Source organism: Atractosteus spatula, chromosome 3, assembly GCF_055471065.1.
Source record: "Atractosteus spatula isolate fAtrSpa1 chromosome 3, fAtrSpa1.hap1, whole genome shotgun sequence".
In the NCBI taxonomy this organism is placed as follows: domain Eukaryota; kingdom Metazoa; phylum Chordata; class Actinopteri; order Semionotiformes; family Lepisosteidae; genus Atractosteus; species Atractosteus spatula.
Genome location: NC_142708.1, coordinates 60,666,412 through 60,693,980, shown reverse-complemented (window position 1 = coordinate 60,693,980; position 27,569 = coordinate 60,666,412). Strand labels below are relative to the sequence as shown.

Sequence of the window (27,569 nt, the reverse complement as noted above, 5' to 3'; positions counted from 1 at the left end):
GAAGCCTCATTTTCGTCTCCTTCAGGGCAGTACTAAACAGAGATTATACATTGAAACTGAAGTATACAAAGACTGAAGGTGTGCTTCAGCTGATGCTATGCAGTCTTATTTTAACCACAAATGCTCTAGGATCAGAAAAGCAGGAACAATGTTTGAAGCCCATTTTTTTTACACTTATACGATTAATTACTGGCTGTGTTTCTAAAGGGGCATGGGATAACAAAACATGAGAGGTTTTGTAACTGAAAAGACCCCCAAGGTGAATTATTTATCAAATTTCCTTTGAATCATCACAACAGCAAGATTTTACTTTCCTGCAGAACATGAATAATTAATATCTGAGCCTCACCCTGGGTAACAGGAAAAAGGCTTACATTTCAAGTGTGAATGCATGAATAGCTATAATTACTAAAACCATTTTTGTGGTTCAGTGTACATTTTCTTTGTTCAAGATTTTTCCTCCAGCCTTCACTTTTCATCTTCAGTTGTTTAAGTATTACAAGCGCTTTGCCCTCCACAAAACAGAGTTCTGTTTTCACTACTGTGATTCATTTTCGCCAAAAGATGAATAGATCAAAATATGACATTCACGTTACAAAACAAAGCTCAGCAAAAATTCACAGGTGAGCTTGAACAGCCTGACACCACTGGTTTTCGGTAAACTCAAAATGTCAATCAAGCCATACAGACTGCCAAAAGACAAAACAGACATATTTCATTTTTGTGTCATCAAATGTCAGTCTGTTTTAATATTCACCTTCAACTGTAATACAAATTGAGTCATGCTTGTCCCTCACGACTGAAGGATACTTCATGATTCAACTTAATTGTCTCTGACAGAAATTTGATATTGAAATCACTAGAGTAAAACAGACTCAGCTGTGATTGTTTGCAGAGTCTTATTGAGTGGGCTCCTCAAGCACAAACGATACACTAACAAAATATCAGCTATGGTTCCCCTTCTTTTCAGGGGGCTGCAAGCAGTGCACTGAAATACGAAAGAAAATCTTGTAAACTTTGAGAAAGACAAAACATGTTTCATGACTTTATACTTACGCACTAAATTGGCAGTGACTTCATCTTCTTCATTGAGGTAAGTTCCTGCTTTGTTCCCTCTTCCTTCCCTTTACGTTTTAACCTGCAATTACCAAGAAAGACAAGCTTAGAAATCACTGGGTTGACATTCACTGTCAGGGTGAGATTTACTGTTGTTCTACTCATATCATTGTTGTACAGGACCAGCAAATAACTGTTAGAAAATACTTTAAAATAACAATAAAATGTCAGAGTGGTTACAAACACTAACTAAAGAGACGTGTAGCTAGATGAGTCTGATTTTCTTCACTGGACTTGGTTTCAACACTGTTCAAAATTATCTCCAGTTAATTGTAGCACTATATCAAAACACTCAGCATAAACTAAGAAGCATAACCTCAGCACTATGCTTTAAAAATACCCAAATCACATTTTGTACAGTGTAAGAACAAAATACAGCAGCAAAACAATATGGCTATTCCATGAATATGGAATATATTCCAAATAATATGGCCATGATTTTCGTCAACAAAGGTCTGACATGGACTATTGCATGCAGTTCTGTTAGGAATAAGAACAACAAGTGCAATGTATTGGGGTTGACATAATAAAATCTCCATGTCTGACATAATAACAGCTTTAGATGATAATAATTTAGGACCTGTGTGCTTACACTCTTGACTAAAATTTTCATTTCATTATGGAAGACTATATTTCAGTGATATACAGTATAAAGCTTGAATGTGAGTGATTCCCCATCCCTCTAGTTGTCCCCGTTAGACTATTTTTTAAATAAATAGCATAAAGTGAACACAGGTCAGTCAAATGGCATCTTGAGTGCTGAAATCCCTCAAGATTTGACTGAGATTCTATCTCCAGAATGCATGGAGATCAACCTTTAACTCAGTCTAAACGCCTACTTTCACTACCTTGTGATATATGGGATGTCATAAAGCCCCTAGGGAGACGATTTTCAAGTCCTCCAGGAACATACTTTTACTTTGCCGAAATTGTATAACCCAGTTTCTAAAATCATTCTACACTAATATTACAGACACTGCTACTGCTGGGTAACACATTGCAATACAAAACTGTTTTAAAATAACCATAGTACATATGCACATACATATATACATAAGAGGAAATAATAGTTACTTATAACTGGGGCCAATTTTTCCCAGAACCCAATTAACCTACAGTACAGTACACGTATGTCTTTGGATTGTGGGAGGAAACTGGAGCACATGGAAGAAATCCACATAAATATGGATGGCAAGAACATCCAAACTCCACTCAGCACCCTAGGTCCAAATCAAACCCAGGGCCCCAGCACTGTGAGGCAGCAATGCTAAGCAATGCACTATTGTGCCGCCCCAGTAACAACTTCAGCTCAGTAAATTCTTTGATTTTTTGGTTAACTAGCCCAGAGGAATGAGAACATTAGTAGCATGACAATGAAAACCAGCTGTGAATTCCCTGCCTTTACATTTGTTTACCAAGAGCTATTTCCAAGCTATTCTAAGACACGGGCACAGACATACAGACTCTAAAGACTTATTTTCAACACTGAATCCTCAAACATTAGTATACCCACAAAATAAGAAAGAGATGTTAAATCCAAAAAGTGTATTTTTTCCCTTTATCTTAAAAGGCAGCACACAGTGTGTGTATTGCTCAGTTAATTAATAACTAGTTACCAATCATGTTGTGCATGTTATATGTAACCCTGTTATTCTTTCCTTCTGCTCAGAGTGCGCTGTATTGCTAATTGCCTGAGGGAACCTTCCTAAAATGGGGTTTGTGTGTAGAGGTACACATGTGATACACCAAATACTTCTTAACAAGGTGCAACATGTTTTTGTTTCCCCCAGGGTGGATCTCCTGGTAAGAAGTATGAAGAGTAATTCTATTTAATCAGAATAGGTTTCATAATAGCAAATATAAATACTGATATATCACATAGGTGATAAAATGCCAGGGTGCTTCTCAAAAAGAGTAGGGGTGTCACCCTGGCATCCTGGCCAAATTTCCCATTTTTTCTTTACCAATCATGGCCTCCTAATAATCCCCATCTCTGAATTGGCTTCATCACTCTGTTTTCCTCCCCACTGATAGCTGATGTGTGGTGAGCACACTGGCGCACTATGGCTGTCGTCGCATCATCCAGGTAGATGCTGGAGGTGGTGGAGGGGAGTCACCATTACCTGTAAAGTGTTTTCAGTGGAGTGTCCAGAAATACGCTTATAATTATTATTACATATTTTTTTTTAATTGGTTGTGAGTAGTATGTAGCAGAGACCAAATTAATAGATTTGTATGCACATGACAAATTAAGAAATTAACTAATTTTAATTTGGAGTGATAAAACACACACCAATGGATCATCAGGTTATGTGTTTGAATAATGTTCATAATTCTTGGAAATCTAGAAAACTCTCTATATCTAGAGCATAGCCATCACATCACAAGCTGAAATCTTGTGTGCCCAAAGGGAAAGCAGAGGCTGCTGTTCATTAAAAAAAGATGCCTGTGCAACAGCACATCTCACCAGATCAAAACAACAAAAAAGGCCAGCAGAGCCAGAACTACTCCTGCAAACAGCCCGAGAGAGATGAGCATTCCCAAATCGCCATAATGCTGGATACGTACATCTGAGGAGAGACAGAAAAACAAGAATAATTAAAGGGACAGAGTTTAAAAACACACAGGCAGCCCGCAAGGCTTTTGATGTGAGTTTGAACTTCCTTGTTTAAATTTAGCACACAGGCACGTACATGTTGGTGTTTAATGGGTCTCTTTTCCTGATGTGATACTTCTCTTCTGTGGTGCATATTTGCTATCTACAGTATATACTACACACACTTGCTCACAGGGATTGGTAATGTCATGTGAATGAAATGCTTGAAATGTTATGACTGCAGCATCCTCTTCACAAAATTCGGTTAAGCCTTTTGTCTCTTTAAATACTATATATAGCCGAAACCCCTCATTATAATTTAAACCACCAAGACTAGTCTTTATCTTTGAATTTTTCCAAATCTTCCACTTCAGTGCTAAGAAATACGTGACTAATAACTGAATGTATGCACGAGAAAACTGTTAGGAAGGTTTGTCTTCTCTCTCCTTTAAAAAAATAAACTGCTGAGTTTAAAAAATAAAAATGATTAAAAGTTATTTTAATCATATATTAGTTTGACAGTAACAGCATTAATGGTTGACTCCTTGGTGTGCATGTGTGCTTGTGTAATGTTCAGAAAGGTTATAACCTTAAACCAGGAAAACCATATTTCAATATGAAGGATGATGATTTTGCTTTTCATAGGTATTGAAAGTTTAAGATATAATTTGACAACCACTGCCAGAAGTTCTTAAGTACTTCTGTACAACTGGGATTTATGTTTGGAGGTCAAACAGAGCTACATGTACACTATGTTACAAACAGGAAAGTCAGTTTGAAAGCACTTAATGGCCTTAATGTCAAGACTATATATGACCTCAGAAAATCCAAGGTTTTAAAACAGTTCTGTTAAGTATATATAGCTATAGGTAAAAGACTGCTCTTAACCAGTAAAAGCATGTTATTGTATTCAAAAAGGACAAAAGTTAATTCAGCCAAATTCTAAAGAAAGATTGTCTTGTATTTTGCCAACACGTCAAGACACTATTTTCATTATATAAGCACTAGAGTTTTAAAAAATTGGGCAGAGCAAAATTGACGTCTTAAGGCCTTAACTGCTGTTTTAAACCAAGCACATTCTTTTACTGTGATTACAAAACAATTTGCTAGAAATTATTTTTTTCTTCCCATTTGAAGTCAGGATTTTAAAGGTCTGTTTGTTGTTTGGAAAGTAAATTGCACTGCACAAATAGAGAGACACTCACTAATGGAAACAGAGGTCTTTTTAGCTCTTAAATGTAGACTTACAGCAGTATTAAGCCATGATACTCAACAAAATCATCAGCTTTTAATTTCAGGCATGTAGATATACACTGTAGTTACGTCTAGCTCCAAATGCTTTCAAAGGGAAAAAGGCACAATACATAAAACAAACAGTACCTGATGCATTTTCACTTACTGTTGTGGAAAAAACAATATAACGACACTATGTCAAGTTATAAGACACTACAATATACTGTAGTTTATACATGTTTGTTGCAGCTAACGTAAGATTTCTTATGGGAACTTCAAATGTTTATTTTATGCTCTCTGTGAACATGGACCACAGGTTTATTTGTCTTGCAGTTATTTTTTACATATAAAACAATTTCATTTTGAATGTAGTGCTGCCATACTAGACATAGAAAAAGGTTACATTAAAAGGTAAAATGAACTCCTTTTCACAAGGATCAGTGCTACATATAAAGTACATTTTAAAATTCTGTATATAGCTGCATACAGTACATATGAATTTTAAATCGGTTAATCCACTACAACATTTTACCATTATTTACTACAACCATTTACTGACTGTTCAAGAAACTTAATAGACATACCAATTAAAAACAAGTATAGTGGGACAAACAATATTATACATAATAAATGTGTATATCAGTCTGTTTTAGATGATGCTCCTAATATTTACGTGTAAAATAACACTTAGGGTTTAAAACCTTGATTCATCCTGTGGTGACTTTACCTGTTTTCGGTGTTGCAGATTCTTCAAAAATTTCAGTACCCCAGTCTGAATCCTGAGCAGAAGCTGGTGTAACAGTTGGTTCTAAAAATAAATTAAAGTGAAAAGAATAATAGCAAATAAAAAGCCTGATAGACAAATCAGGCAAAACTTCTCACAAGCTGTGTGTGGGCAGTGATTCATATAAGCTATTTAGAAGGCTCCTTTACACCCTCAAGACAGCAGAAATTCATCTGAATCAGTTCTTAGAGTACATAGCCCTTTAGAGTGCTGATTTTCTGCATGATTTCTGGAAGTCAGCTTGTGGCTGATTAGCAAGCAAGTGATAACAAATGATAGTACAACACAAACACTCAAATGAACTATTCCTGTAACACAAATGGTTTATTTTAGCAAAGGAAAAAGTCGATAGCTTATGGTTTTCAAATGGCTTTAATGAGGAAAATAGAAAAAATAACCATTTGCCACATAAAATATTTGCTGTTACACTTCTTGCCTCCAGAGTTCTGGCACATGGATACTCTGGTGTAAATTACCTCTGCAGAACACTTAGTATATATGGCGAATCAGTCATGGAAGAATTAGCTCTGCAAGCTGGTAAGTTTGCAACCATCTAAACACTTCTAAAAACTTTTAGGATTACAGGGATGCTTATTAGTTGTAAGCATGACTGGAGAATGTATGCTCCAGTTTTCTCAGAATGCATTCTGCAAAAAAACTAAATTCATACCCTCAGAAGAACAAAGCTCTACCCTTAAAAACTTAAGAAAAAGAAAGAAAGGGGATTTACACTCTTTAAATATGCACCAAGGAAGACAGAGAAAACTATTTTGCCTATTGTACCTATATAGTAAAATAGAGTACAATACATTTATTTGAATGAGCTGGACATTATCCTACATGCACAGATTTCTTTTTTCCTAACTATACCAAAGAATTTCTGACACAATTCAGGCATAAGAAAGGAAACTCCTTCACGGAATAAGATGTGATTCAGCGTTTTAAGTAAGATGGTTCAGGATCATCACCAGTAGTATAATATACACTGACATTTTTCTATCACTTCCTGTACTAGTACAGATTCATTTCTGAAGCCTGTATAAAATTCTGTTCTTGTCAAAAAGACAAAATTGGACCATGCTGCCTTCAGTGTGATAACCTTCCCTTTGTTTGTTAATGATAACTGTTTAGTTTTTCCTCTTGTCAAGTCTCCATACCTATCCAAGGTAAGGCTTCCACTTCTGGACTCCATTCACTCCAGTCCCCATTGTCGAAGTCATCTTTTGCCTGTACTTGGATTCGGTGACGTTGACCAGCTAATGCATCAGTTATTATTAGGTTTGTGTCTGTCGTTTTCACCTAAGGAACCAGAAAGCATATTTCAGCATAAAATAAGGCATGGGTGAGGGAAGCTTTCTGAACTGAAAAATACCACCAAAAAACATCTTGCTGTATTTGAAAAATCCAGTATACTGTATATGTTACTAATTTCTCATCTTCTAGTAATCCATTTTAGACCATAAAAGGTAAATACTGAAAAATGATCATTCTATCCTTGGAATCAAGGATCACAGCAAAACCAAGCCTTTCTGAAGCACTGGGCACAAGGCTGAACTATACAATTGGACAGGGACAGAACACCAGGCCGTTTACAGGACTAACAGACTCACGGACAATTTAGATACATTAATTATCCTCGTTAGCATGTAACCGCAAGTTAATTGCTGTGAAACTTGGGGGAATTCTTTAAGTGTATGATTACTTAGCATTTTTATGTCCATTTTCACGTAATTAAAATTTGAATGCGTATAGTTAAATAACTGCTCTGTTGCAACTGTCTAGCTAAGAAAAAGGCTACTGATAAAAGAATTTGAATCAGTTACATTAAAGGTACAGAAATGCATTGTAATTACACATATAACTGCCATGCACTTGTGTTATAAACAACAAAACTATACATACAATAAACATGTATTTGCTGTGTTGCTACAGCATATTAACTGATGTTAAACTCTGACAATAACTTTTTCCAAGATGTGATAAAACTGAAAAGCAGGTTAAAACAGACAGGAAACAAAGCTTTACGGATACTTCCATATCCATCTTACTTGACTGCTGCTGTTACACTTGCATTCTATCTAATCCTAATCCATACATAGTGTTATTTATCTGACTGCACCATTATGTATTTTAATATGTAAACTCATTTGGCAGGTATAGCAGGACCAATTTCATCTCCACAGAAAAAACAGCTGCCAATGAATGACTTTTCTTAAAACAAAATAAGTCTATGTGTGGCCGGTTTTGTCAAAAAGATGTCATTAGATCAAGTTTGTCCAAGGGACAAGGTTTTGGCTGGTTTGTGTAAATACAACAAAGCACAGAACAATCGAAACCTCAGGCATGTGTCATCTGACCACACAACCACCGCCAGCTGACCTCCATGCAAACCCAAACACAGAACTCACCAGGGACCAGGACGCTGACCCCACAGGCCTGTGGCGAAGCTGAAAGCGGAGGGCAAAGTGCTTCTCATTGATCCACGAAGAAGGATACCGCCACTTCACCTCCAGTCTTCTCGGCTGGCCAGGAACAGGCTGCACGATCACCCCTTCAGGAGGATCAGGCTTCACTGTAACACGACACAGATACACACAGGCCACTGTCAGTTTTATACACACACACAAACACACGAGGCCACTGCCGGCCTACGTGACCGCATGCAAACGCAGCCTGGTCAACTGCCTCGTGCCTGCCAGAAGCAACAGCTTAGTTTACTGAGAAAGTTAGAGAGACAAATAGAGAACATGTCATTTTTTGTGTAAGATCAGTAGTGTTAATGAATCCCAGAGTAATACAAATGTTTCTATACAGATTATCACAGCTTCAGTTTTCTTTTTGCAATTCCAGCTCCCATTCTGTAAATCTATCCAGTGGTGTGTTGTCCCTGAGCTCATCTTAGGATTGCCGTGCATCAATTTCACTCTCAGATTTGCCCAGTTTACTCTGATGCCACTGCATGAGCAGAAGCTGTTACTTTGACAGATTTTGTCTCAGAAAAAAACACCTTAAGGTGTAATACATATTAGTAAAGGATCATGTATTGTATGGCATCATGTATTGCAAATCTGAGACATGCAATGCATAAAAGAAGAATTGAAATGTTGGCATTTTGTTTACAGTTCTCAAAAAGCATAGTGTAAAGTGCACAATTTATATACACTTTTTTCTTGAAAAGTAAATAATGTCCCTGTTTTACAGTGAAGGCTGCACACTATAGTATTGTTTCAGAATAAGGATACAGATAAAACAGGTAAAACAGCAGCATCATCTTAAAGAACCACAAAAAGATTATTTGGACAAGCCTAATGGGAGAGGAGTTAGGACTTGTCAGCCAGGGCTCTCTAAATCCTAGTAAAAGAGCCTCCTTTGACACTTTCTGGGAACCCGCAGGCTGGCATTGAGGTAATGACGGACACACCTATCCAAAGTCTGTTGTGAGGTGAGAACCTGATAAAAATAACTGAGGTGAGGTGATTCTAAATGAAAAGCAAAAATGTCTGAGTAGTTACCTAGCTTTGGACATTTCCAAACATCTCTAGTTTCATATCCTATGAATCATGTGCTTGAGCAGCATCACATCCACACATCACAGATTTCTGAGAAAGGCTTTTCTGGTTCATACTAGCTCTTCCTAAGAGTGATGATTTCTTATTATCCATCAACATCATACACATATTAAATATTTGACTTGGTGAACATCTGTCAAATCCTGTCACAGTTATAAATTAACCAATTTTATCCATTAAAATGAAGTTATATACATAAATTGACACTTTTACACAAAACCCACACCATGATTGGTTACAAAGTAACTTACCAATGTCATGTATCTGTAACTTTAATAATGTGAACTTAGATCCAAGTGGGTTGACCTCTGTGATATTAATAACATGGTAATGGTGCCAGATTGGTGGACTTCTTATAATGCATTCATTTACTGTGTACGAGTCCTGGTGGCACATCTGGACTGTGTCCTCTCCCATCCTGTAGAAGATATAAGAACACGGTCAGTAAAAAGTAGTCCAAGTTAAGCCTATTATTTCTAAGCTCAAAGTTAAAAAAGTTCTTTGAAAAAAGCTCTTCGTGGATTTGTCCAGAATTCCTTACTGTGACATTTGCACAGCAAAAAAAGACATGCACGAAGCAGAGCACAAACCTGAAACTGCCATTTGGGAAACATCATATTAAATAACAGGAAACTAAAAGTCCACATCAAAGGCTTCAGTTCCTCAAGACTTTGTCAGCTGACTGACATCATTGTACCAGAATCCTGAAATTAAGTGGCTGATTTTTTTGCACGTTTGTTTTTTTTCATTTCTGAAAATACACTTTGAAAAACGGAGGTGAACGAATATGGATTGTCACCATGTGGTTGTGACTGACCACAAAATGGGTGACTACGGTATAGTCAATCTGTGCATCACACACACATTTACAACAGTTCTGTAGCTGAAGAAAAACAAAGTCCCCAACAAATTAAACATCATGTAACATACAGTAGACAGTTTTATTAAAAGTATATTAAGTTTGATGAAATGTTATAGAACAAACATGCTACGATGTTATACTTTAACAGATTGCTTATTATGCAATAAGCCACACAATATATAGTCACAAGACCCCAAACATGTCTTCACATGCTGGCAACAAGAGTCAATTAAATACCTGAAGGGTTTTGGTGAAGGTGTTTCAGCTATTCAACACTTTAAAGAGATTTTCACAGTATCAAAGTAGAGGCAATTGCACAGGAAAACAATGAATGAGAAAGCTAACGAGTGGACTTCAGAACTTAAAATAATGATGCACCTCAACACAATTTCACCTTGCACAACAGGAATGGGGGAATCAAAACCATGTTAAAAAAATAAAATAATTTCAGATAGGCGGATAGGTCAGCTAGAAAAGAATTAACAGCCATGTACCTTACTCAACCTCCCTGTCTATTACCTCACCACTATCTACTTCAATTTTGCATTTGTTAAGAGGTGATCACCAATTTCAGTGGCAACCTGGAATGGAGATACTTTTTAAATGTGTATTTTCTCTGATAAACTAGCCAAAAATTCAATACACCAAACTAATTAAATAATCCAAATATACCTTGGTGATCAGCTGAGGACAACATCTGACAGCACTGTGCAGGCTGGTGTGTGAAAATGAAACTATTTCTAAATGAACACAATGTTACAGCAACAAGCTTTTAATAGAACTCACACTACGATACTTTTAGACATCTGCACACAGTTCCAGCATTGCTGAACTACTGTACCACAGATCACAACATAGACAGGATGTTAAAGTGCAAAAGAAGGTGAATTTAAAAAATTGTACAAAGCACTTAAAGTAAAAGTTACAAATGCAAGCAGGGTACTTTGAAATTAAATCCAGTCTGTCCTTATTCATATGCAGGACAAAAAGCTGTGAATTTGTGTGTTTAAAAGAATCATTTTTATTCAGTTTCTTCGATGTACATATAAAAATCGAAGCAGTTAGTGTGGGTGCATCTAGCTAGTTTCCAGATGCAAGGAATCCAGTCCTTCGCTTTCTCAAGGTCAGAGTTCTGCATATTTTACAAATCTTCTTAAATCATTACATCCTTTAGACCCAGGCCAGTTCTAACTTTTCCCATCTGAGCAAAATGAGCTCAGTAATGTAATGCAGTTCAGTGGAATGAAAAGCAGAATACCCACAGGTGATGAAAGACTGAAGTTCAGGTCGGCAAATAAGAACAAATTTCCACCAAACCGTGTCCCCTCACCTGTACGTTGTGATGTACTTTGTGGGAAGAAAGGTCTTCTCCATTTGCTCCCAGGAGCAAAGGACAGTGGTGTAATTAGGCGCCCTGCAGGTCACCCGCACTAACCCTGGAGAATCTGGAAACGTTGGAAAAAAAATAACATGAGGCCAAAAAAAAAGAACCGTTGGATGTGTCCATCACATACATCATGTATGTTGGATGTGTCTCTATTGCTTCAAACTTCCATTTTTTGAGTGAAGAACAGGAGAGGGAGAAAAGGCTCAGAACAAGATTCCTTCCGCATTAGTCAAGGATGGAAGAAAAAGTATGTTGCTCGCGTGAAAGCACAGTGAAAGGTCAGACTGGATATCAAATCAGATTTCTACATGGAAAATCTATTCTGAATTCATGAAAAGAAAATTGGATGTAACAAACATGTTTACTAACCTCAGATATGATCCCTTGATATCACGCACCAACTGATCTGTTTGTAATGAGTCAGACAGAAGTACCCTTTTAAAAAACCTAAATGTTTTTTAAATAGTGTAATAGAAGTGTTTCTTACATTACTGTTACATAATAACTTTGAAATGGTGGTGGTGTTTTGATGCAGTGCTCTTTCTTTCATGGTGTGAGGAAAATGGCCAAGTTATAAATGATGAAATGAAGAACTGTACCATACATTTTGGCGCAAACATGTGGCATGTCTATTTCTTAGAGATGAAAGAGCAGTTTTGTGTGGTGAGTACTGTGTACTGTGGTCTCTCTGCTGGAATAGAATCTTAGTGAAGTGTCTTTCTTAGGATTGAGGAAGCCGACTCGCTTTTCTTTGAAATATTTATGGTTGTTCTTTTGAAAGAGACATCAAGTCGTATTTTTGAAAAATCAAAAATTCTCCTGACCCACAACCACAGAAGCAGACACTGGGACTGGGTAATACTATAACAAACATAATAATATGTGCATACACTAATTATAAATGCCAAAATCTAACGTTTTTTTCTCTACTAAAATTCACTCAAAGAAAAAAAAAGCCCTGTCACATTTAAACTTTCCACATATCTTTTAGTGACTCCTTGCACATTTTTTTACTGCATGGAAAAACAATTACTGCTGAAAGCCTCAACTGAAAGGAGAAAAATATTTCTGCTTCGTGTACTGTCTATCCCTCCAAATTTATAAGTGATACAATTCACATGGAGAGAGCAAATAAAGAGTGCAATGTAATCCAGATCCCTCTAGGAATAAAACAAAATGGAACATCACTAAAAAGACTAATGACAAATCTTTGCAACCGGCCTGCAGTATCCAGCATGTTTGTCCTATAAATGTCCTGAAAACTATAAATGTGCTGGGCAGAAAATCAACCCACTAATTAAATGATCATGCTTTAAATTACGAGGCAAGTCAGTGCACTGTGCTACTTTTCCAAAATCAAAGCCACCCATATGGTCAACCAATTGTGGATAATCAGCAGTCTAAATGCAAATACTATGTACAATTACCTCAATTCATATTTAGATACTATCATATGCTAAAAAATTGCAATATTCTTTTTATAGTATCAAAAGCAAACATTTTTGTATATAGTCAGTGATATTACTTTTTTTAAAGTCTTGCATTCAAAATGCAAGTGCTTGCAGTAAAAAAGTAGTATCATGTGATTCTCAGACTGTTGATGCTCTTTCTTGTGATCCATGACCTCACTTCCTCTAAAGGTTTTTAAATTGTTTTTTAAAGGTTACATAGCAAGTTACTTCAAAAATGAATCCCTCATAATAGCAACATATGTTATGCTTAATGTTCATCTGGTAGTTATATAGGTTTTAAAATCATACAGCTATCAATTGTTTACACATCTAATGCCAAGCCAAATGCTTTAAGGTTAAGTTATTTCATCTTTAACGTTCAAAACACATTCTAGAAAACATCTTCTTATTCAATGCATGTAACTGAATTAGCATTTTTACAATATATTGTACCCCAAAACAAGAAAAAATAAATACTCTGACACTTTAGGACAGCTTAAATATAAAACTACACAAAAAATATAGCTCTTGTTAAAAAAAATAAATGACAGCTGGAAAACATTTAATTGCAAGAAATTCTGAAAACAGTACAAGCTGAAGGTATCGTTATTTTCATCTCAAGCCTACACTGTATAACCAAATATTAAAATGTTTAAGAACAAGGAGTGCAGTACTGATTTTCATATTATGTACAGTATTTGTTTTTATCATATTATTAATTTCAAATTAGTCATATTAATATACAGTATATATAATTCCTGTATTCAATGATGTAGTTTGAAATCAACTAATCCTGCAGTGCAAAGTTCAGTTGGCTCACACTGTGCACTAACACGTGTAAATTTGTAAAGACTCCTAGTTTAAGAAACACACAAGCAGTCATTAATAGCTTTTGTTACCCAGATTCAGCATTCTACTCCTCCTCTTCCCTTCAGGAAATCAAGTGCTATGTGGTTGGCAACTTCCTCTCTCAGGAAATGTACAGACCTTCACCGGGCCAGGGCACTACTGATTCAGGCTCGGTTTCTCCCACTCCTGTCTCACTCTCCAGCTCCTGACATACAGTTGTCTAAAATCAACTAAAATATATATCCCTTCACAGGTAAGTCCCGATGAATGCGAATGCTGTGTAACCTTTTCTTCATTTTTCAAGAAGACAACAGCATAGTCAAAAGCAAATCACACAAGCCTTTGCTTTATACCCTTGGAGGAATGTGATATATGAGAACAGTTACAAAAGAGAGAAGAGAGTTCAAGCCATCTAGCCCATTGGGTGCACAGTAGTTCAGCCATTTCATGAAAGAAGTTAGGGTATCAGCTTCAACAACATGGCTGGGTAACTTGTTCCATACTCCCATCAGGGAGCAGATACATTACAGCTGATGACTACTAAGAAATCAAAAAACGTTTGCTTGCAGTGAATCAGATTTTGCATGCCAAAATGTAATATATCTCTATAATGGCAGTTTCAAACATATCTAGACCAATTAACTGTGATATTTAATAACTGGGTAGCAACACACCACACATTCTCAGAAAAAGAGCTAAACAGAACCACCTAATATTTCTTCCAAAAACACTCCTTTTTTATAATCTAGGTGTCATGCTTGAGCATGTACACTATTTAAGTGTCATTTTTGTGCATGTGGTATAATTTTGTGTGTATGTTAGAATTTTGTGTAGGCAGGATAGTGTACCTCACTCTGTATGAACCCACACTGCATGTGAATATATACAACTGCATATGGCCAAGAATGTGTGTGTGCTCATGCGTACAGATTACACTCAAGATTCTGTCCAGAAGTAAGAGGCGTTTAAACATTAAGTAACTCAGAATTTCAATTGTTTATTCAACCTTACAATGTAATTCATTCAGGTTGTTTTTGCAGTTGTCTGGATACTTGAATTTCTTCCAACTGTCAAAATGTTGAGAAAAATATAACCTTCAGTATCTATAATCATCAACAGGACAAAACAATTCGCCTGTGCAGAGGAATTGAACCACATTTTGTATATAAACTAACGTTGTGCTTTGTTGACATGTATCAATCAGGAATTAAGAAGTGACATGACAGAATGGAGCATTCTCATTCTGTCATGGGAAAACCTGCTCTATGATAAGTACTTTTTTGTTTTGAATATCATAAGTAGAAGAAAATGTATTTTAAAATAAGAAACGTGATGACTTGAATTTTGTCTGAGGAGATTAACGATCAGGAAGGCCTGCCCGGAAACAATCAGCTGAAACTGCGAGAAGCTAACCCACATATAAAATGCTTTTTTGCGTCGTTACATGAAAATAATTATTTTTATCTAAAGCGTGTTTTTGAAATATTAAAAATCAGCCATATATCTCAGGAGCTCTGCAAGATGTACACTAAGGAAAGAATAAAGCACATTACTCCTCAAGGCAGTTTTATTTTGATGTCTTAAATAATTATATACAACCAACAATGGTCGTAGGGTGAACCTGACTGTACACAAAGATACTTTACTTCTGTTTTTAAAATAAGCCACAAAATACAAGCCAGCATCACGTGTAACACGTTACATGTGTGAGCTGGAGTGGAGTGAGGTAGCGAAGAGGCACGAATGAAGTCACTCACTGCCGAGCCTGAGCTTGGTCGCCCGGAGGAGTCCGGTTTCGTCATAGCAGCTGTAGTTGCCTTCCATGGAAGCGTCCGCATTAATGAGAATGAGATTTCCGTTCTGAACAAGGCACCGGGAAGAGAGCAAGCCGCTGCCATTGTGCTGCCACTGCACGGGCCTGGCAAAACACACCGCAAGAAACAAAACTGGTGGTAAATGACAACATAAGCCAGGACATCACAGACATTTACTGCAGAGGCTTTTCTTGGGGGGGAAAAATGATATCGTTTACTGTAATGATTTTCTAAAAACGGCTTTGGTTATTGCAAATGCATCATGGGCTGTGGGTCTTGAAAAAGAGCGTCACTTCAAGGTGAGGCCAGTAAAGAGGAGAGTAAATTCAACTCTTCAAGGAGACACACACATAAAATTGTTTGTTGTGTTGTTATATATTGTAAAAAGTTTTGTGTTAGATAAACTTCCAATGCAACATCTGATAGCCTTGTACAAGGTATGTGGGACTTAACAATACAACATCATATAGATTCAAATTGGATTTTAAACTTCTTTCATTGCACCTCTTTAATAAAAGGTATTTCAAATAAATGATATGGCAACACATTATAAAATGTTTCCATAATAAGCAACATCTGTATTATTGCTATCTATATGTACACTTCTGAGTTTCTATCTGAAAAGATATTGGTCCATGTTGACCACCTCACATTCTTTGACTATTTTATAATTACCAGCTTTTTTTTCCCCCATTATATATCCATCCAATTTCAAAAAGCCAACTGAGTCTCTTTAAGTCTCAGCTCACAGTGACAAAACCTGTTGCTATACTGGGGAGAATGAGGGAGTGTAGACAGACATCTCCAAGCCACCCATCTATCCAACAAGCCATTAGTCATTTAGTATGAATGACGCAGTGATGCAGGAGATGAGGTGCGTCCCCCACTGCCATCACCACAAAACTCATTCACCCATGAAATCACTGGGATCACTGTGACACTGAGAGCTGAGAGTGCCTGGCTGATTAAGCCCAAGCCTATCCCTGCCACTGGTGGCACTGTCAACTGTGTGTCTCTGTGTGAGGATTCTGCGTCACACTCAGGTTGTGACACTAATGACACAGACATGAACCTGCACTTGCAGCAAGTGTCTTTAATGGCAAGGACGCTTAGGAGCCTTACCTTATTATATGAATGCATGCCTCAGAATAGCAGTACTCACTGCACATGCAAGCAATTTGTGAGTTTTAAGATTCTGAAACCAATGAAGGTCCAATTTAAACTCAGTACCATCTGATTTGCTTTACTTAAAGCTGATGGCACATGGATAAAAGAATACTGCAGTCTCCAACCTCATCATCAATTCAACCACAAACCAAACCAACTTGTTTGCCAGAGTACAGTAATACAGGGCAATCTGTACAGAATCAGTGCATGTCATGACTCATTATCTGCAACAGTCAAAGACTAGGTTTGTTATTCTGCAAGCCCTACTGTTGGGTAACAGATCCTGATATATAGAAATTAGCACATACCCATCGCTGGAACTGCTGCACACCAGGGTGACATTGGATCCCAGTCTTCCATATTCAATGTCTGAAACTTGCCAAAAAAACGTACAGATGATTACTGCAGTCTAAACACAATTCTGATACTCCCATTGGGCTTTGAGAAGCAGTTACATAGCATAAAGCACTATTTGTAAGAGCAAGGGTATAAACTCTAGAGGTCTGATTAAATTAGAATCTTGCACAATCTGAAATCCCTGTATGTACCCCTTAATTCAACAGGAGAAGCCACTGCTCAGTTCTTCACCTGATCTGCTGGGTAGCAGGGCTATTGGTGTATAATAGCTGCCATGTACAGTACATACAGTTTCAGATTAGAAACACCACATGAATGCTAGCAATTATAAGTTATCATCATCATCATCATAACAGGGGTAGTTCTATAAAGTCCAAAAAGAGATGTTTATTACTCATTACAGGAAAAAACAAAACAAACAGCTGAGCTTAATCAACAGTAATCAACCTCAGGTTTAATGACACTCAGGAGTAACAAAATGCAAACGTTAACATTAAAATGTATTTGCTCATGTTGTATACAATTCACGATCAGTGGTAGGTATCAAGAATGAAATGTGTTTTAAGTGACACTAACTGAAACTTGATGTCAGGTGACGGACAATCCATCTGCCTACACACTGGAAAGTTGCCAAAAATAACTTGGATCAAAGTGAATTTATAAGAATTGCAAAGTTCACCGACTAACGAATCCAACTGATTTTAAATTCAAATCTGCTCTTGCCACAGTTATTTTTTCACCAGTACAGGGAGGTCATCTTTCTTTATTTAACTGATATTTTAATGACAAACATAAAACAACAAAACTAAAAGACAACTCAATTGAAGGAGTTATTCAAAAGGCCACTAACAAAACATCTCTTGTTTAAGAGCAATTAACATTTACATTCCATGAGGCCTTGAAGACTTGAAGAAAGTGTTTCTACAAGCTGCAACTCTTCTGTCTCTTCCATGCTAATATGATTTAATACAGAACTTTGTTGATTTCTTCCTTGATTAATGCCCAATTGCAATATACACTTAAAACATCAGCATTTCCTTTTCCTTGTCTGAAAGTTTCCTTCCTTCACCCATTACTGTTATTTTCTCAGTTCAACTGCCATTCTGTATCCTCAGAGGGAGATGTGCAAAGTTTGTAGAAAAGAGACAGTTAACATTCTTTCTATAAAACACTGCAGTAATGACATCCTATAATGTGATGTTGTCACAAACAAATGAAAGGATGATTACCCTCTCATAACTGCAAACCGTTATGGCTAATCTTTTCTGAAAGCCACATTCATTAAAAAAAAATGAGATTGGTGGTGTTTTATGCAACATCCACATACATAAGGTCAGCATCTCATTTACTCACTGTCAATGCACACACAGCACGGTCTTACCTTCATTGTTCCATATTTCTGTCCTGACAGGGATGAAGGTTAGAGGTACGATCAGAGTGACAATCAGAAAGCCTGGGCATGATGCAAAACCTGTCATCTGCAAAAACATCACAAAGAGGGTATTCAACATCCAATCCAAATAAAACCTCTCAGTCATTCAACTTCTCACATGCAAAAACAAAATAGAGGTCTTAGGTCCAATTTGAATTAAGAGTTCAGTCTGCCAAACAAAACCAATTACAAACCCACTATACGTGATTGTGGGTTTCCACTGGGTAGCTGGAAGACAAATGAGATGCCTCCTTTAGGCAAGGATTTTAATGGAAAGAAAGCTCCTTGTGTTTCCATTCTGTTTTTAAATTAAAAGCAACAAGCATTACTTTAAAAAGACTAAAATGCCTTTCACCTCTAAGATTTCAGGTAGGTAATAATATATATTTGAACATGCCCTGCAGCACAGCAGGTGAACATGATTGACAAAAAAATAAGCATTCCAGGATGAAGAATCACTGGATTCACTGGGTATCTAGAAGAAAAATCTAAAAGAAAACTGGGTATCTAGAAGACAAATGAGATGTCTCCTTTAGGCAAGGATTTGAATGGAAAGAAAGCTCCTTGTGTTTCCACTCTGTTTTAATTTTACTTAATTAATTAATTAAGCAAGGTCTTACTGTGCAAGATGTAGTGTTTAACCAGTTTTATTACTTACACTACTTAAAATCAAGACTTTTTGATCACTAATAAACATTTTTTAGGCCTACTTGTAATATTGGATATGTTGATTATTGCTATTGTGTAACAATTCAGTCTATCAAACAGAGTAAGCTTCAGCACAAATCTGCAAAGAAAGACAGCATGCTGAAGCAGACACTCATTCACTATGAATAAGGAATATATATCTGCAAAGTCTTTAATCTTCTGTATCCACACTGTATACCACCTTAGTTATTATCATTTCATTTTATTTAATCAGTACTTGTGTTAGTCTTCCATTTGTACTATCCATAGTGTCATTTTATTAATTTCATGTATTCTACCTTACTGGACCTGCACAATTTGTCCTTATTCTTACACTTACTGTAGTATAAATGTTCTATTTATTAGTCTATAACAATATAAATCATCCTTGATAAGAGTGCCCGCCAAGATAATAATTTTTCTGGGGTAAAATAAGTTAAAATGGAAGTACTATAGGTGCACTATAACTAAGGTCCAAAGGGACCCTGCAATAATACATTTTCAATCTTCTAAACTGATTCATTATTGTGAATGCAGATTAGTTTTGTATGTTAACAACAATGTCTTACTCATATGGTACATTAACTGAATTTTGAAAAGTTGGTTAAAAAAAAACATTTGAAACCAGAGGCACAAACCCAATTCTCTCTTCTTTTAATGTACTTTAGCTTTTTGTAGCTGAATATTTAAGGTTTAAGGATAATGATACACTGAAAAAAAACAACAATTTCAGGTATTAGCAAGGCAACTGTGACCAATAGACTGTATGATTTATTGCCTTTGATTTTACTTTTAACTTCCCGCTCCACTGATGACCGTGATGACATGTTCCAGAGATGCAAGCTTTATTTAATATTGCAACAGTTAAATTTTGGAAAGATACCAAAATAAACTGCTCGAGTTAATCTTTAGGTCAAGAGCTGGCTGTCACGGCCTAAATGACCATTGACGCGAGAAGGTAAATAACTCCCAAATGGCTGGTCCTTAGGAACAAACAGGAGTTGTTGGTTTTTATTTCCAATGTGGTCACTTTGATAAATCAAGTCTGTTCTTCATGAACATTTAACAATTTTGCCAAATTACACTCCTGTCTCCCACTTTTTTAAAAAGATATGTTATTGAACACAGATGTAACTGAGGAGTTTTCTAAGGTCCACCACCTTCAGAAGTATGCTGGCCTACTGAGTAGAAGAAATTATTTAAGAAAAGTAACTCAATCGGTTTTTATTTGTCTCAATGCTTGTACTGTATTTGTGGTGGAATGAATTCTGTTCAACTGTAGAATTTTTTAAATGGCTTCAGTCAAACAGCTCTGCATCTGTCCCTCTGTAGCTCTTTGAGGCTGCATATTGAGCAGTGATTTGTTTTCCTTCTTTCAATGTCTCCAGGAAAAAACAACATACTCTTTCTGGCCCCGGTCTGCCTGGGCCCACCACTACTGCAGTTCAAAAACCAAACATTTTTGTTCTTTCTAAAACCATTTTTTGTGTAGATACATTTGTATGCTGTTTTGTTTTAAAACTAAAAAAGTTTTAAAAATAAGGAAAAGGCTGTTATTCAGTCCAGCTAATTTGTACCTAATTACTTTGGTTAATATAAAAATTGTGCTCTATTTAACACCTAAAAACTTTGTCGTTAACTTATGAGGAGGCGGGGGGGAACGGTTCCAAGCTCATCAGAGTTTTGCCTTGAATGAGTTTCAGTCCCACCAAGGACTTTCCCTGTAAAATGACATCTATTCACAGATTAAAGATCCTTATATTTCCCACAGGAAATTTGCCCGCAACATCTTGCTAACATTAATGTCCAAGATGTAATGTCCAAGATGGGTGACAATGTCCTGTTCTTCTTTGTAGCTTTTCAAATGTAATTGAGTTGTTCTTCAGTTTTAAACATTGAAATATTCAATTAAAGATCATGCTCTTTCCCAGAACAGAAATACTGCAGCTATGGAAAGGGAAAAACAAGGCCTGTAGGGCTGCCAGTTGGTGACCCAAGGTTTCCAGCTTCATTATACATCTAAGTATAAACACTGTGTTTCCTATCTGTTACTGTAAAATCCATATCTAGATAACTGGATCACAGCACCACTGCAAACAATACTGATTTCATTTTAGGCAGGATCATTCACCTACAAGAGAGAAATATCTCTTTTGCTTTCCAGCCACAAGGTAAATGATCTTGAATGTCTGAGCCATCTCACAGTCAAGGCTACTTATCCAGATGTATCCCAAAGTAATACAACAAAAACAAGCGATGTAGGGGATATGGTCAAACTGGACATCCTGATTAGGTAAGCCTTTCAAAGATATGTAAAACATAAAGGAAGATTCACTGCGTGAAACATTCTTCCTGCAGAACACCAACCCACAAATCCCCCCATTTTTCCTTAAGGGTTCCTCTCTAAATCCTGTTTCTCACAAAATAGACTAAGAAACTGTACACAAAGCTACCATCGCAGTATATGCAAACAAAACAGGTAACACTTTAATCATTTATCTGAAATTGGCCTAATTGGGCTTGATGTTATCACAGAGGTAGATCTAAATTATCCTCACAACATGCAGAGAGCCACCTTAAAAGCAACAAGCATTACTTTAAAAAGACTAAGGTGCATTTCACCTCTAAGATTTCAGGTAGGTAATAATATAGATTTTAACATGGCCTGCAGCACAGCAGGTGAACATGAACGACAAAAACATAAGCATTCCAGGATGAGGAATCACTGGAGGCAGCGGGATATTTGCCAAAACCTTTTGTGTGCAATGTCTTTCATACACTTTAACAAAAGGAACTTAGAAGTGAATTCTGGTAAACTATGATTAGTCCTGGAGGCATATTTAATCAATAAAATCCTTACATTTAACTGAAAGGCAGCACATGGGAAGAAGGTCTGTGCTATCTATAACAGCAACCAGTTACAATGATGTTATGTTACTTAACTGATAACATCTTTGCCAATGGCTTGACCAAATGGGAATTACTACACCAGATTGATACTCAGATACAAAATTAATCATAACTTCCCTGAATCACAAAAGCTCAACTTGAAAAAATACTAAACATAATGAAACAGATGTAATGCCATTTCACAGTCACTTACAAACATAGTAAAACACGACGGAAGTGGAAAAGGTTAATTGTACGTGCATACCCATAGGATAATATTTATCAAGCAGAAGAAAAATGTAACTTCAGCACTACAGTTCTATTTTGACCTGTAATGCAGAGATGTTTCATACTTGTTTCTGAAAACTTTTAAGCATAGGTAACCCATATTTTAAGCTAAAAAGAAACACTACCCCAGAGCTTACAAAATAAATATTTATGGGCATATTATGAATACAAAATCAGGCAAAAGTATGAAATATGGTCCTCATCATAGGAGCAGTAATGAGCAATGAATTGGCCTACAACATACTTGAAAAGGCCATCTTCAGTTGAGTCTTTGTTACAATAACAACTAGCACAAGTGACTGAATAAACATATACTCTACATACACAGATAGATGAAATTCTTTTTGTCTAACATCTGGACTTATCAGATGTTGTCCCAGAGGAAAATAGACATTTCTACTAAAAGAGACAGGTAGTACTTTAGAACTGTGCCTTAGTTGGCAGCATCTGTAACAAATTTCAGAGTAACAGATTTCAGAGTGCAGAATTGTTTTTAAAGGAGGCAATCTATTGAATAATATTAACAAAAACTTGCTTTCTGTAATCGCTTTTAATCACCGAAGCAACTAAAGTACATATTTTTTTCAGTTGTTAATTATTTGGTGTTAAGTCTGATTCTGGTAACAATGTGGCCCCAGGGGAATGTTTAATAAACCAAGTCCTCACTGTAATACTGCTGGAAGTCTGCTTAAAGGCAACCCTCAAAGAGCAAGTTTACAACTGAAATAATGGCCACACACACTGATACTCAAAACCATTGATTCCAATGACTTAACTTAAGAGAACAATTTTATTTATGGGACAGAGTTGCACTTTTTTTAAAAATTTGCAATGACTGGAAACTTACTGGAGACCAAAAAGCAAAGCAAAACATTTTCAAGCAATTTGCGGCATGAAGAAAAAAGCTTTAAATGATCTGGGAAATGGACTGAAACTATGCTGAATGTCGCCGGAAGGGTATGAATACAGAACCACTGTAAATGGATGGTTCATTCCTTGTGACTGAGAGTTTTTAAATGTTATGTTAATAAAACTCTGGTGCCTCCGGAAATGAGTATACTAATTCCTGGTTCCAAAACAGCAATCTGACTGAAATCCCAATCAAATTAAGGAAAAATCTGAGTAAGGTGTCCCAATTATACTGCAAGTATATAGAAACAATTTACAAATACATAAAAGGTAAAAAACTGTTCAAAATCTCAAATTTTACTCCATATTTTTACTAAGCCACACAGTATCTTCGTCTTATTAGACACTTAAACACTAATCAGCCTCACTACATTTGTCTACAAGTACTGACCCAAGAAGGGTTTTAGTGAAGTGGAATTAGGTTTAACCTCTTGTACACTCCATACCATAATGGACAGGTATAATTATTTCATTTCTATCGAGAGTGATGGACAAACGGAAATCTGAAGATTATAAATGTAAAAAAAAGAAAATGTCAAACACTTGACTCTCCTGTTGGATGGAAACATTAGTTTGAAAGGTCAACCATACTGTTTCTCCCTTTTATTAACCGATTTCTAAACCTCAACTCAAAAACAACTTTGATAGCTAATGCATTATGTCAGATTGTCGTTACTCCTACTAAATGCAAATTATGGTTGGGATTTCCAAAGAAACAAATAACAGTTGATACAATTTTCTAATCAATCGTAGCAAGAAATGTTAGAGACATTTCTGATTACTGTCCTCATATCTGATGACAATATACAGTTTGAATTTTGTTTTATTAAAATATGTCTTGTGTACTGTAGTTTATAATGTGGCTCAAGACTCCGGGAAATTCACTGTATGTTTTGAAGGAATGTACCCATGGAGTGGAGTTTGGCTCCAGACTCGGTCCAATACAACATGGTGCACTTCTAAGAAATGTAGCTGAAACCCTTACAGCCGTTAGATGTACGTGCAAGAGCTAAAAGGCTAATGGATATGACCCGTTTTACAAGCTGCTGTCCTCAGCGTCAGAGCTGCTCTGCTTGTTTGAAAGATTCCAGGAGGAAAAAAGCTAAATATCCCTTTGAATGCAGTATTACGTTGAAGATGACATTCTGACATTCTACAATGCTAACAGCTCATTGGAAATTTGCCCTGGCTAATGAGGCCACACAAGGCTCTCCTTGTTGTACTTGGCAAAGCTAATATTAGAGCTCACAGCAGGGCTCTGTCCTTATCTGTATGCCCTCCTAACCACTTCATCTAAAAATAATTCCTCTGTACAATGCAGTGAAGACAAACCTTGACCTCTGAGAGGAATGCAAGGGTGGTACCTTGGGACAAATACAATAACTCCACATCTCTAACAAGAAAAGAGGAATTCCTAGAACAAAAAGTTTCCTAATTATCACTAAAAATAGACAAAATTCTGTTATTTGAATTGTTTCATGGGAAAGAAAACATTTTCTTGATTTTCTTTTCTAAACTTGTGCCAGTGTTTATGGACTATTAGAACAGGCAGGACTAATCCAAACTATCTTGTAATGCAGAAAATGTGTAGTCTTCAGTTTAATTAAGAATTATTTATAGAAATGAATTAGTTCCTATTTGAATCCCATGATTAAACCTAATTTTTGTTTAGACTCCTGAGGGTGAAGGAAGGCTAATGTGCAGATCAGTGATGTACAAGAGTTCGGCTGTACTCCCATTGTTATAAGTTATTTATGCACATTAGTGGACCAGTAAGTGGCCCTCTTAGCACTCAATATGAATTTCCAAATCAATGCCTCATTCAAGGCCCCTCAGGACAATTCCGGATCACCAAGGCAAACCCTTGTACCTCCAGTAACCTCATTTACTGTATCTCTTGCAGGAAATGCCCAGCTATCTATGTTGGGGAAACTAGAAGGAGACTAAGAGAACATGTTAGGGCTGTGAAGATTAAAGATTTCTCCAAGCCCATTTTTTCTCTTCACCTCTAACGGTCATGATCACACTGACCTCTCCCTCTGCATTCTCAAAGAAGGGTTTATTAACTCCCATAGCAGAAAGACATCAGAAACAAAAATTATCTTGAAACTTGGTTCACACCTTCCCCCGTCTCTCAACGACAGATTTGTTTTCATGTAATCTTCTCTATTCACATGCAGGTTTATACTTCACACCTCTCTTCATCTCTCTCTGCCTCTCCCCTGCTCCCGCGTCCTCCACTCTCCCAGCTTTTGTTCTCCTGTGCTACTTAATCTTTGCAGTCTGCCCTGTCTTTCTCACACCCGAAGAAGGCTCCACAGCCAAAACGTTGTGTTTTCTTTATTCTCTTTTCAGCATGGAATAAACCTATTACTTGTTCCTTTGCAGCCTTTGCTAGCTGACGCAGCTACCCACCTGAACTACTTCAACACATTTATGCACTGTACAGTATTATGTGCTTGGAAGAACTGGATTCCTTATCTAAAAACACTTAAATCAAGGAGGAATCAAATTTTGAATTTCAAGTTACCATTTCATTATATTCTACATACTACAGTAGAATGTCTTACTGCCACACATTTCAAGTTCAAAAACATGGCGCAATGAAAAACTCAGAACACAAAGGATTCAACAGAAACATGTTGGATCTTCCGTTTTTACTTCAATATCGATTTTTTCCAAAATAGCTCTGTGTCCCAATATTGCATTAGAAAATCTGTAAAGGTTAATGGTTAATCACTGCAATGTTGCCTCTATTCACCCGGAAAAACAAACTTTAGAAAAGGAATGCTCTGCAGTTCTAGATGTACAGCTGAAGCACACACAACTTCTGAGAAAATGGCAGTAAACTTTATGGGCCTGCAAGCAGAGTATTGCCTTCCAGGTTTATTTGCTTTGCTTTTGCATGCTTCACTGAATGCAGTACATCATGGAGCAATATACATGACACACATATTATCAACCTACAGGATACATTACACAATGGAAGCCTATTTTAAGAACTGCATTTTATAATGGAAAAAGGGAAAGAAAGAGTAAGAGGAAACTGAAGGTAATAAATTAACATGTTAAATGTGCCTTGGGTGTTTATGGATTTTATTTTTAACTTTAAAAATAAAACAAAAAATGTAATAAGCATGCGCTTTGGTCTGGCAGCCAGGTGTCAGATTATTTGAAGGCTTGTTCTGTGGTTAGAAAAAAACACAGGCTGAGATCTTCTTGTGGCTTACAGAGGAGGCCTTTGTCATTATTTAATTCTTCTATTTATATCGCTTTAACCATAGCACTCAATTTCAGTTCCTCGAATGCTACGATCAGCCAATGAGCCACTGTGAGAAAGAATTTTAAAATGGTTTAAAAGTAAACCTCCCAAAACCTTCTAAGCTTTCATGTATTCAGGGTAACACGCCATTACTGTTGGAATCTTACACCTTTAATTGTCCACCATACAAGAAGCTTGACTGATTGACTGACCCGTGACGACAATGACTTGTGCATGTTTCAGGATCTGAGGGAAATCTTCCTGTGATTTTCTGTTTTATGCGTCTATGACTCTTCTGAGCCCTTTATGCCTACAAAGTGCGATGCTTTACACTCTCTCCCAGTGGCTACATGCTAAAGAAGCCATCCATTTCAATTTGACAGTGGTGAGTTATACACCCATTTGAGGAAAAAGACATTTCTGAGTAACCACATGTTTCTTGACTTTTTAAGGCTTTTACAGGCTGGAGAGAGAAGAGAAAGCCTCTGCCCTGAATACAGCTTGTTTTCAATACCCTGGAAATTGCAGGCACCTATCCAATTTATGGTCCTCACCAGCTGTGGCCAGCCAGAAAGCAAGAACAAAACTGGATGAATGCAATCCAACCCTGGCTCACAACAGTACAATAGCTGCAGACTGTTGTACAGAAGCCACATAAATTATCCAGGACTGCATACTGAAACAGTTGGTGCAATCTGGATCTGTCCTTCATATAAAACAAAAGCTCATATCTTTTGCTTCTCAAGATTTGTAGTGCAACAGAAGGAAAATGGCCTCACAGTACTTATAACTGAGGACATGAATTAATTTTCAACGTTCTTATGTGAAGGATGCAGCAGTAGAAAGAAGACTGAATATCTATAGAAGGTGCAACATTTAGATATTCTAAATCTAAAAGAAAAATAAAAGATTTTTGA

The 27,569-nt window shown here is 36.7% G+C and overlaps 1 protein-coding gene across 3 annotated transcripts in view; it reads right to left on the bottom strand.

Annotated features, from left to right (window-relative positions):
- Positions 1–27,569, bottom strand: part of il11ra (interleukin 11 receptor subunit alpha) — a 45,359-nt gene that overhangs the window by 6,500 nt on the left and 11,290 nt on the right. For 2 of the 3 annotated variants that reach the window (XM_088911718.1, XM_088911719.1), the window contains exons 2-11: positions 18,567–18,663; positions 17,137–17,203; positions 15,605–15,765; positions 11,491–11,605; positions 9,550–9,716; positions 8,138–8,301; positions 6,887–7,028; positions 5,673–5,753; positions 3,584–3,686; positions 1,057–1,138 (exon numbers count right to left, since the gene is read on the bottom strand). In XM_088911718.1, coding sequence (XP_088767844.1) covers positions 1,060–1,138; positions 3,584–3,686; positions 5,673–5,753; positions 6,887–7,028; positions 8,138–8,301; positions 9,550–9,716; positions 11,491–11,605; positions 15,605–15,765; positions 17,137–17,203; positions 18,567–18,663 — 1,176 coding nt within the window. In that variant the 3' untranslated portion in view covers positions 1,057–1,059. The remainder of the gene's footprint in view (positions 1–1,056; positions 1,139–3,583; positions 3,687–5,672; positions 5,754–6,886; positions 7,029–8,137; positions 8,302–9,549; positions 9,717–11,490; positions 11,606–15,604; positions 15,766–17,136; positions 17,204–18,566; positions 18,664–27,569) is intronic. The other variant, XM_088911720.1, reaches the window with a different exon arrangement.